A 12,323-nucleotide genomic window follows, 5' to 3' on the forward strand; every position below is an offset into this window, starting at 1 on the left:
GGAGTGGGACAGAGGGGGGAGACCCCCCCGCAGTCTATACTGTGGGCCTGTCCGTGGCAGCCCAGCTGTGCAACTCTCAAAAAGAGACACCAAAGCAGCGTGGTGAATGCCTGGCACTCAGCATTCTGAGCTTACTCTTCCATTTGGAAGGTTAGCTCCTAGACTAAGATACCATTACCAAAGAAAACAAGCACAAAGAAAAATAAGATAATTTCTTGGGGCTGATGTAACCTGTTCTGGCCCGATAGAGACCTGCCCTCCCCAACCTCCCCACCGTAGTCATCATAGTACGTGGGTTGGATGGCCACCTCAGACTTGTCTGACTCCCTCAGATCCTTTTCCCTAAAGTCTAGACTCACTGGAGTGCCATTTGCCATTTGTGACCATGAATGCATGGTGGCCCTTTTTTGTCCGTGGAAGTGTGGTTGGGACCGTCCAACCTGGCTCAGCCCAGCATGTTTTTTCTGTGTCACAGTATCACATGATGAATGGCTGGGGAAAGGAATCAGGTTTTTCCAGTGGTGGAAGGAAGACAGGGGAGGGCTGGTCTTCTTGGTCTTGGATGTGATCCAGTTGCTGTAGTCTTCCACCTTGATGTACAGGAACAGGCCAGGGCATTTCTCACCACCTTGAGACAGGATTCCTCTCAGCACCCACAGATTCAATTCCTTCAGCTCACACATCATTGGGTTTCCTGGGTCCCCCTGTGACAAAGGACAGAAAGCTTCAGGTCTTAGAAAAGCTTGTTTTCTTTTTTAATATGTCCCTGTGCAATTTACTATCTGTTCTAGGAAAGTTTTACACTGGTTCTCACTGGTTCTCACTGGTTCTCACTGGAAACGGGGCAAGTTATAGGATAATATCTCCAATCTAGGCCACCTCCACCACAAATTCCAACAAGATGACTTCTCCTTTCATTATACAAATTATCTGTAGGCTCCCGCAGTTTGCCTGTAGCTTCCTGGATCCCATTTCATTTTCTTGCCCCTTTCCAGTACTTTGAATAAATCCTCCCTCTCTTTTGGTTTCTCACTCCTCAAATGTTATTTTGTTCCTTTCTGGCCTGGAATGCTCCCGTTTTTCCTTCTCTTCCCTATTTTGTTTCCATCCTTCGTTTAAGCTGCTTGCACCTACCCACAGTCCTGCTAGGGTCAGTCAGACTTGCAGGAAGCACACGTTGCCGGGCTGGGTTCACAGCTTTTCCAACCTGGCAGCTGCCTGCCAGTGCACCTCTCAGGAGCAGTCCTCTGGGCCCCGGGAGTTCTGCCACACAGACCTTATCTCCCTTCAGGTGAGTGGGTAGAAGCCCAGCACACTTGGCTGGACATGTGACCCTAACAGGTTAGCTAATTCTCTGAGCTAAAGTGCGGACACGGTTAGTGCCTGTAACACCGGCAGAGCAGCTGGCACAGTGCCTGACATACGGGATGCACTCAGTTAACAATTAGCTGCTATTACCCTGCTGTGCAGAAAAGGCCATCATTTTTAATGTGAAAAACTGAGAAATGTGGGAAAAGCAACAGGACAGCTACTAGGTATAATTTACCTTACCTGTCCTCCACCCTACCCCCTGCCCCCAGGCCTCCTCTTAAAGGAATACCTGTCCCCCAGCACCAGCCTGTGGTCCATCTTGATCCAAGAGGGAGTTTATCATCAAAGGCTGGCCAGCCACCTTTGACCTATGTGACCTGCCAGGCAAGACAGGTTGGGTGATCACAGTTTGCTCTCACTGTGTGGACTGAGGCATGGAGGGAGGGGGCTTGCAGCTGACAATGGGAAACAATCTGAACAGACTCAACAGTGAGAATTCAAGAGGCAAAACAGTGGTCACCTCAGCCCCTGCCCATTCCCAGCCCTGGGTGTTTGAGCTTTCTTGGGTTCCTACACACATGCAGCCTCTTTCACTAAACCCTCCTTTTTCTGAGGAGGCCACACCAGAACAGAAATGCAGGCAAATGGGAGAAGCAAAAAACACTTCTGCAAGCAGGGCCATGGGAGGCATGCTCTGCAAGGCTGCCATAATGCCCTGGTTGTCCCACAGCTGCACACACACGAGGATGACATTCCAGACTTTGCTCTGTGCTTCTCATTAGATGGAAGGGGGTGCTTGATTGTGGAACTCTTTGATTTTTTTCAGTTTTTCACATTCTACTGTTTGCATCCCATGCTGCCAAACAGCAGAGGGTGGAGATTTCATCCCTAAGCTCTGGCTGGTCCTCCTAGGACTGGTGAACTGGCTCTCATCTGCACCTCATTGTGTCTTCCTGGGGCCCAGAGGCTCTCTGGCCAAGGATGGAGTGGTCTCCCCACCGTTCACCAGTCCCACTCCCAATTTGCTTTAACTGTGCTTTTACAGCTTGAGGAAGAAAAAGAATGCCATTCAGGACAAATAGTTTTGACAAATGACTGTGCGGTCAACATCCCTGGCTATTGTGTGGTTTTGCAAGTTGCTGTTCCACTCGGGTGTAGAATAAGCTGCTGTTTCTATTCCCCGTGACGTGTAAGGCCGAGACTTCTGAAGCTCAAGCAATGGAGACAAAAAGCACCAGGCGCTCCAGCCCCACCTCATCTCCCAGGGGAGCGACCCCCTTTCATTGCGTGATCCTCAACCTTGACATCCAGCAAGAGCCCTAACAGTTGTGGGAACAAAGGAGGGGTGAGTTCAGAGCTATTCTACTTTTGCTGGGTTTCTGAGGACCCGTTAGGGCAGACACTGAACCTGGGTAACTTATTCTACATGTGAGAAGTGTGGCTTTGAGGACCTCTGGACACTAGAACACATTTCCTAGGAAGGATCCTAGGTAGACAAGGCAACTTTTTTTTTTTTTTGCAAGCACAATTCTCTTAAAAAACAAAGGACTGTCTACAGGTGTGCTACAGTTAAAAACCAATCTGACCTTTGTGGATGGTTTAAAGAGGTGATCATTTAGAGGGTAAGCGGCTTACCATATTCCAGTGAATTTAAGATGCTCTTAAAAGTTAGCATCTTTGAAATGGGATGTGTCTTTTAATCAGTAGATTCCAGAGTTTCAGTGGCAGCGTTTTTACTTTCTCAGTGTTACATAAAATAATGGTGCATTCTGTACCTGACAGCATCCTGGATTTGATGAAGTGTGGTACTAGGTTGATGGAGTGGCTGATGGCAGGATTTTGTTAAGTAGCTACGTCTTCTACTGTATTTTAACACATTCTCTAATTTAAGAAGCTTCTACAGTCCTCCGCCTGGAAGAGGGCCCAGGACAATGTAGGCACTTGATAAATGTTGAGCCAACTTTAGAAGGGCAAACTTATTTCCTGATGAAAGGCAGTCCCTCATGCTTTTGCAATAAAATGACTTTGAGAAAGAACTGTCCACACATATGTATTTTTTCCTTTTTCTCTAAAAAAACTTTCCCTAGATCCTCTGGAAAAAAAAATTTCCCCATCAGGGAATCCTGAAGGTTACTTCAAGAAAAGTGGTTGATCAGTGTCTTCGACAATTTTAGAGTAGAGGAGGGAAACTCTGCCTGGAAATCTGGCAGACCTGAGTTCTCGCCTTTAAGATCTATTAACTGTGTGGCCCTGGTAAGCCACACTTTTTCCAGATACAGATATGAGGGGGCCTGGACAGGTGTTTGTGAATTCTGCACAATTTCCTGAGGCAGTAGGACAGCCACACCTGGACAGCCCACATTCAGCTAGAGGGCAGGGCTTCTTACAGGGAAAAAGAAACCCAGTAATTGATGAACAATAGCATCAGGCTGGGTTCCAAAGAAGCCGAATACAGCGAGCCCGCGTTGTAGGCGTGCTCAGCGTATATCTGCACGTGTGGTTTGGACTCACTCTTTCAAACTTTTAGCTAATGAAAAAACATGTGGCTTAGCCATGCTTTGTCATGTCACACTGAAAACGGTGACTGGTTAGTCCATTCAGCAGATTGTTATTGAGCACTTGCTACCTGCCAAGTGCTGTTCACCCTGGAGACGCCCATGAATCCCAGGTGACGGTCCCTGCCCTCACGGAGCTCACAGTCCAGCGAGGGGGAGTCCTGAGGCTCCCCATGAAGTGACCACTGCTTACTCTCAGCCTGTAGCTTCTGTTCCACCACGTTCTTACCAAGCAGACGGCATCAGTTTCCATCTCTATGTGATTGCCACATCCTGTTTTCTCGGTTTTGTTTAAGGGACACAAGTCGATGTCCTTCACGGAGATTTTCCTCAGGATACTCATCGTCATGTGATTTCCTGTCTGGACAACAGAGGGCCCGAGAATTATTCACAAGAAGACATCCCCCGAGTCAACGCAACTACAACTCACATATCCAGATGGGAGTGAGTAGGAAATGTTCTGATAAACCCCCTTTTCCTCACAGAAATCCGAACCTGTGTCTCAGTTTTTACTGAAAACTACCTTTGCTTTGAACTTGAATGTGAAAATAGGCAGAGAAAATGTTCACCCTTCCTCCACATCTACAGAGAATGAATGCATTTCCTTGTTTGTTTCCCAAAAATAAAAGAAAACAAGGATGGCTCATACAAGAGGACTGTCAGCTCTGGTTCAGGGAATAATGTCCCCTGGCCCTTTGGTAACCTTGCACTCATTTCAGGCTGCTTGCTGCCCAAGTACTTCCAATTTTGGTGTAGGAATAGAAGAAAAAGGACCAGACATAAGAATGGCCTCAAGAGGGCAAGCGCTGGGAATCTTGACGGATTAAGTGAGGGTTCCAGCCCAACTCTAGAACCTCAGGCCACCTGAGTTATTGAGCTAAGCCCCAGAATGGTTCATCCCAGTCACCCCCACTGCTAGCACACACACAGCCTTCTCTAGGAGAAGAAAGGCATTAACTGCAGATGTGGGATTCCATCCTGCCACCCAGCAGTTCTGCAAGGCTGGTAGCATATGCAACTTTCTGCCGAGGAAGCAGATGGGCCGGACCAGGTTGTTGAACTGCATCGCCGTGTCTGTCTTTAGGAGGGCTATGTTATTTTTCATTGTTTTATTATCAAAGTCCTCATGGATGATGATGGTGTTCACTGGATATTCTTTGTGAGCGATCAGTTTTGCATCCATCTTAGCTATACCAACTATAGCAACAGCGTCCTTCCTGGAGAGAGAGCAAGGTAATCTTGAGAAGCCAAGAAAGTTTTCCAGAAATAAGACTTGTGTCTACAGTGTGGAAGTGTACTGCATATCCTAGGGAAAACTCAATACAGAATGCTCAACACTGAGACATACCCTTGTCAGCTCCCGGCCGGAAACAGATGACACACTCAAATAAGGTAAACTGAGGAAAGTTTAATAAAGGGACTCTTTACAAAGGTCTCGCAGGACGTAGGGAAATCACAGAGACTAGTGCAGTATGCTGGGTTCCGGGTGGCATATGCAGCTTTCTGCTGAGGTAACAACAGGGTGTTGGTGGGAGGGAGTGGTCAGACAGAGCTATGGGGAGTGGGTCCCTTGGCTGGAGGAGGCATCCAGTCTGCAGTACCTATCAGGGGAATACCTGACGTCACTTCCTTCCTCCCTCTGATCTCTTCCCAGTGCTCCCTTTGGCCAAACCCAACTGGAGCCCAGAAGGCAAGAGCACCCATTGGTGTAACCCACACAGGTCAGCCTCCTGGCACCCAGCAGAATGGAAAAGAGTAGAGAATGGGTCTGGAGGGGCAAATGGGAGAGATCCAGCATGGCTAGTAAAGTTGCTGGACTTCAGTGACAAAGAAGGAGTCCTTGGGCATCCACACAAAACAGATTAAGTCATCTTAAGTTTGTCCTCTGATTTATTGTCTAAGCTGGGGGACTTGTGGGAGTGAAAGGGGATGCTAACAATAGGATAACAGGTGTAAACCAGGCCTCTCCCGGGGAATACTGGGATGTGTGATCTCCCACCTACAGAGGAAGAAATCAGAATGGCTTCAGACTCCTCCACAGCAAGATTTAATACGAGAAGCTGAGGTGCGGTGGGGGTGAGAAGCCTGTTAAGTCTTCAAACGGAAGCAGGGCAGCACATTTCTGAATATGTAAAACTCGAGGAAATATGGTTCTTGGGAGCCCTTTAAGAAACTACTTGGAGGGACTTCCCTGGCAGTCCAGTAGTTAGGACTCTGCACTTCCACTGCAGGGGGCACACGTTCAATTCCTGGTCAGGGAACTAAGATCCCACATGCTGTGCAACGTGGCCAAAAAAAAAAAAAAAACTACTTGAAGACAAATTTTAACCAATTCTAGTGTTGAATGGAAAAAATCCAGCAAAGTGATGGTCAGTAAGTGTGGAATTCGTTATAATATGGGTCTAAAATTAAAAGAGAAACTTTTAAAGTGATAGATAGGAGTAGTGATGTAAACTGGCAGAGGTAGGTATATACACCAATTTTCCCATCTTTTATGGAAGTCTAAACTATTATTTATTTATAGCTAATATATGAAATAATGGGTGTACAAATATATATATGTATGAATCAAGGTAAACATTAAAGTACATAAATAAGCTATTAAAATTGTGTGGTCATGAAGAATGAGGGAAGAAGTGAAAAGACAGGAATTCTGGCATCAGCCACAGTAGAATCTAGAGAGGACTATCCAGAGAGAAACAGAAGATTTGTGTGTCTTCCATGAAATTATAATTCTAAGATGACCACGAGAACACAACTTCAAACTTTCCAAATTTGTCAGAAGAGACGTACAAAACAAAGCCATATAATGAAGAGAAAAACAGCAAGCAATAAAAACAGAAGAGTCCAAAATAAAAACAAAAAGCAGGAGCTTCATTCTGAACACCAGAGCAGAAGAGCATGCAACAAGACAAAGAAAGGCCTTTCATGATGATAAGGAATTCAGTCTACAGTGAAGAGTTCATTTATAAATACCTGCAGCAAGTGATACAATGTTCATGAATTAAATGCCAGGAAATGGGAGGAGGAAAAGCCAGAAATTTGTAATTCACCTCAGTCAGCCTAGGATAGGTCAAGTAGACTCCCTGCCCTAATTTTATATATTAAATTGTACTCCAAGGACAGAAAATGAGCTCTTTAATTTACCTGTGGAAAATGTTCGTACGGACCACATAGTAGACCCCAAAGATAACATCAACAAATTCCTTAATAGATCACCATGCAGTCTAACTCAAACTTAAATCATGTTAAAATACAAAACAAAACACCCTATTACCTGGATATTTTTAAATGGTCTTTAATAAAACCCAGAGTCAGAGAGGAAATCAAAAACAAAACAGCAGACCAAAGAGAAAATAGCAGTAATGAAAACACTACATAGAAAACAGAACCTCTCTGGAAGGCTGGTTGGCAACAGCTATCAAGATTTAGTCCAGTTTTTCCACTCTTAGGTTATTCGTGCAACAGTATACTTCCATGTATGTGAAATAATGTGTGTACAAGTATATCTACTGCAGCATTTTTTGCTACTAGTGAAAGATTGGAAACAACCCAAATTTCCATTATTAGAGGACTGTGTAGTTATGGTACATCCATATGGGATACTGGGCAGCTAACTGGTGCATATAATGAGGTAACTTTCTATGTATTGATAAGAAAGGATCACCCAACATTCATGACAGAGTGAAAAAAGCTAAGAGTGGAATAATGTATATGGTGTGTTACTAATTGTGTTGGTGGGTGTTATGGACTGAATTGTGTCCCCCCATATTCATAGGTGAAGCCCTAACCCCCAGTGTGAATGTGTTGGGAGATAGGGCCTTTAAGGATGTAATTAAGGTTAAATGAGTCCATAGGGTGGGGCCCTAATCCAACAGGACTGGTGTCCTTATAAGAAGAAGAGACAGCAAGAATGTGTGCACACAGAGGAAAGGCCACAGGAGAACACAAGGAGAAGGTGGCCGTCCACACGCCAAGGAGTGTCCTTGGGAGAAACCAACCCTGCTGACACCTTGATCTTGGACTTCCAGGCCTCTGGAACGGTAAGAAATAAATTTCTATTGTCTAAGCCACCCTGTCTGTAGTATTTCATTGTGGCAGCCCCAGCAGATTAATACAGGGGAGAAAGAAAATTTTCTGTCTGTCAATAGATATGAGTCAATATAGATAGACCTATAGGTATGTAGATATCCATGAGTGCATGGAGTGTTTCAGGAAGAACACCCAAGAAACTGGTGACAGAAGTGGCTCAAGGGAGGGAAATGATGACTGAAGGGCAGGGAAGGGGAGGGGCTGATTTTCATTATACACCCTTTGATTCCTCATGAACATCACAGTATTACATGTATTTTCAATTTAATAATACAAATCATATGTTAAAAAATTCAGCAATTGTACAATATCTCATCAAGGGTTTACACTATAATGTATTTGGCCAGTTATAGTAATTATATTCTCTCTCCCCACACTCTATATGTGTATATATAATATATAATGTATAAATAGTATATAATATATAGTATATATACTATAAATTATATAATATACTATATATTATAAATTATAATATAATATAGTATGTATACTATAAATATTATATACTGTATAATATATATAGTATATATCACATATATATCTATATAATATATTGAATAGATGGATCTATATGTAATTATATATAGAAGTTATATACTATGTATCATAGATAATGTATTATAAACTATAAAATAGTAACTATATCATAATTTACTTATCCATGATAATCAGACATCACACTTCCAGTGTTTTGTGTGTAATTAATCATCCTATGAACAACTTGTGCATAGAACTTTTCCGGTGGCTGAAATGACTTCCTTAGTGTTGGCACCCAGAAGTGAAATCATTGGGTCAGAAAGTGAGACGTTTTATCAAAAAAAGTTATTCCTTTAATAGCATGTATAGGCTTTTTTTCTTTTTCTGGTTTAAGAGAATGCCCATTTACTGTAAAAAAATTTGGAGACTACAGAGAAGTTCAAAGAAGAAAACAAATCACATGCATTCTGAGCATCCAGAGATGGGCACTCGTCCAGTGTTTGCGTATTTCCTTCAAGTCTTTTCTCTACGTGCCTGTGTTTGTGGCAGTCACATTGTTAAGGCCTGAGGTAAGTGTGTTAAGGTAAGGGCTCCTATCAATTCAGTTAACAAGATAAGCAATAGGAACCTCTAGTATCAAGAGTCAGTGCCTCTCCAATAGAGCTGTTTAAAAAAAATTTTTTTTTTAAGTGTCTAAAAATAAAAGAGTCAGTGCCTTTGTGATTGTAATAAAATGGGAACAAATATCCTTCCTGTAGAAGATGGAGACACAATCGTTTCACTTTGCAGTTGTGCAGCTGGCAGTCCTCACAGCAGAGGAGACACAGACTGCGCCAACCTTGGCAACTGGTGACTTCAGGAGCCCCAAACTCACAGTGAGCACTGCGCTGGTAAAAAGCCCTGTTGCCCTGTCACTGGGCATCCACCTTCCAGGCCTCCCCAAGCTGAGCAGGAAACAGAGCCCCCCCACTCCACCTCGGTGGGCTGTGTAGACTCCAAAGGAGGGGTACTGGCCTGTTTTGAAAGGCGGATGCGATGCTGAGGATCCAGAACTCACTGAGGATGCTGCCGAAAGCCAGGTGGGTGTACTGGACATCCTGCAGCGACACCACCCATGGGAACTCCTCGTCTTCGACCAAACCCTCCTCGGAAGTTTCCACAGTGTTGCTTTTCTGGATGCCGCAAGCTGCAGGGGGTTGTGCGGGGGCCTCACTGCTGGGGCAAAGAGCTGGAGGCCTGGGGCTGCCGCCCCCGCACCAGACCCCAGGACCCGCTCGCACTTCCGCTGGTTCCCCACTTTTTCTGGCTCTCTGTCCTGGTCACCACTAACTCTACCACCCACTTTTATTTTCCTAGTGGGTCTTCTTCCCCATAAAAGGCCCTTGGTGGGTCTCCCTCCCTAGTCCATGTGCCCTGTCCCGATAAGTCCCCGTGCCTGGCCTCCTTAGTGGACCAGGGGTGCCCATCTCATCCTCGCCTATGCAGAGTGGAGTATAGGGATTCTCAAGCTGACTGAACATTTCATCCGCCTGCTGCCCGGCCCCTCCCGGACCCCTGGAGATGAGGCCCGGGCATTAATGTTTTCCAAAAGCTCCCCAGGGTATATTCGAATGTGTACTTGGGGTTGAGAACCACTAGTGTTTCAGGAAGTCCCTGGACACAGTGTCCCAAGTGCAGTTGGCCCCTATGTGTTGAGACTTGGGGAGAGCCACTCCTCTGTCTGGGCCTCAGTTTCCTTTTATGAGAGGTGGGGTAACACACGCCTCTCACAAGAGGAGTGTTGTGTCCCCATGACTGATAATGCTAAGCCCAGGGGACAATTCCATCTTTTCCCCATGTAAACCACTGCTCTGGTAGCCACTGCATGAGTACCCAGTGCTTTTCCTCTAAATCGGTGGCCCTGGGTTCTGTGTGTCACATGGTGGGTAGCACCAGCTGAAAAAGTCAGGTCATTGGTGGCTTCTTTTTCAGCCATTCATCCAACTGCACATGCAGCCCTGCTGAGTTAGGGGCTGGGCCGGCAGGGAAGGATTTCGGGATCCTGTCCCCGCCCCAGGGAAGGTCACAGTGCACAAGGGAGACAGACACATTGGAGAGTGGCAGCATTCAGAGAGACTTGTGACACAAGGGACAGTGCCCGGAGTATACAGAGGAAGGGACATGAATTCTGCCCAGAACATGAAGTCTGGGAGGGCTTCCCCCAGGAGGTGACCTCTGAGGTGCACATCAATGACAGAGAGTTTCCAAACTATGACGCTGAAGTTGACTGAACATTCAGTATAGTCTTTAAAAGACCACAGCAGACCTCTCCATTCTAGGGCATCATGTGATCAAACATCTCTATGAGTTGACACTTGGAGTCTTTGCAGAAACAGTGACAAGAGCTGGTTGTTAGCAACATGATGTCTGTAAAGCCACCAAGTGCTTCAGGATCACCAGAGACAAGAATTCCGTTTTTTTTTCCACAGGACATTGGCAATCTGTAGTGAACGAGGCACTAACCAACTTTTCCTAATGCACGAAGAACCCACAGGTTTGTGATAACTTTTGCTTTTTCAAAGCTCTAGCTGGCTGATTCACTTGTCCTTATAAAACTCTTGAACAGCCAGGATATAATGAGGAAATCTGCCTCAGAGATGAAATGTTTGCCCCGGGTCCCTTGCCTAAGGCTTTTTAAGAGAGGAGAGAGGCCCTGTCTGTGTTTTGTCTCCTTGGGCTGCAAGGAGACGGAGGAGGCCTGGAAGGTGGGATGGTCCTCCTGGCGTGTGTATGCGTGCATGTGCGTGCACGGGAAGCCTCTCCTCTCCCCCATCTAACTCCAGGAAGACAGGAGAGAGCCAGCTGGGGTGGCAGAAGGTGGGGCAGAGCCTGCTTTAGTCAGGTGCCCCACTCCATCTCCCCTTTCCAGGCCGGAATTTTAGTCCTGGACAACCTGGGGGTCGGGGAGGGGACTGCAGCTGCCACTTCTGCCAACTGAGGCCAGGCAGCCTCTCAGCCACCTCCCTATTCCCGGGCCGGGCCCTGCAATCGGGGGTCAGTTTAGAGGTAACAATAAGGTTTGAGGATAAAGGGCTTCATCGGAACAATACTGAAGTAGAAACACAGGGAAGGACCGGTTGCCAAGTGCATAAGACGCACCTTGGGCCCCCACCCCGGCTCAGAACGGTTGTCTGCCACCTGACGGAGCGCAGGGAATGTGCCTCCGGAAGAGCAGGGCAGGGCTGTGAGTGGCGAGGCAGGCCTCCCGCCAATCCCCTCTGCACAGGGGGCCTCTCCATAGCCTAAGGCTTGTCTCCCTAACTGTACTCTCACCAAGGACTAGGCCCGACATCAGGCTGCTGAAGCCACAGTTTCCTATATCCACGCCACACATCCCACTCTGTCCCTGGTTCCCACCACCAACGCAAGCTGCCCAGAGCAAAATGCCATGAATCACCTACCCCCTGAGTCCCTCTCTGGACATTAAGGACCATTTTCTCTTCCGGGATGATTCCCCCTGCCATGTCACACGATCAGCTAAAGTGGGGAAGGAACAGAGAAGCACACTCACTGGCCGAAGCATGGGAAACATAGAGCAGCACCAAGAGCATCCTTCTCGTCACTTCCATCCCCAGAGAGAGCCGCAGCAGACACCACGGGCAGCTGTGAACACAGAACAGCCAAACGCATGGGCTTTTCCTCTCCTCCCCAAGGTGGTGATTTTCCCCCAGCGTCAGAGTCCCTGCCTCTATTCCTTTCCACTGACAAAACTTACAAGACATGGGAAACATCCCTATTTTTTGGGTCCGTGCCGTAAAGAGGCAGGAACCAGCTGCCCAGCCCCGCTCTTCAGCCGGCGACGCGTAAGACGGCTCAGCAAGAGAAGGTGGCCATGCCGGTCAGTTT

The 12,323-nt window shown here is 46.5% G+C and overlaps 1 protein-coding gene across 1 annotated transcript; it reads right to left on the bottom strand.

The window, feature by feature from the left end:
- Positions 1 to 158: 158 nt before the first annotated feature.
- PRSS54 (serine protease 54) lies at positions 159 to 12,046 on the bottom strand. The gene is made up of 5 exons (XM_065898369.1): positions 11,989 to 12,046; positions 9,453 to 9,624; positions 4,825 to 5,083; positions 4,096 to 4,227; positions 159 to 704 (listed from the first exon to the last, which is right to left on the bottom strand). Exons 1-5 carry the CDS (start codon positions 12,044 to 12,046, stop codon positions 159 to 161), a joined length of 1,167 nt encoding a protein of 388 aa, XP_065754441.1.
- Positions 12,047 to 12,323: the final 277 nt, after the last annotated feature.

The sequence above is a fragment of the Phocoena phocoena genome, chromosome 20 (genome assembly GCF_963924675.1).
Source record: "Phocoena phocoena chromosome 20, mPhoPho1.1, whole genome shotgun sequence".
In the NCBI taxonomy this organism is placed as follows: Eukaryota; Metazoa; Chordata; class Mammalia; order Artiodactyla; family Phocoenidae; genus Phocoena; species Phocoena phocoena.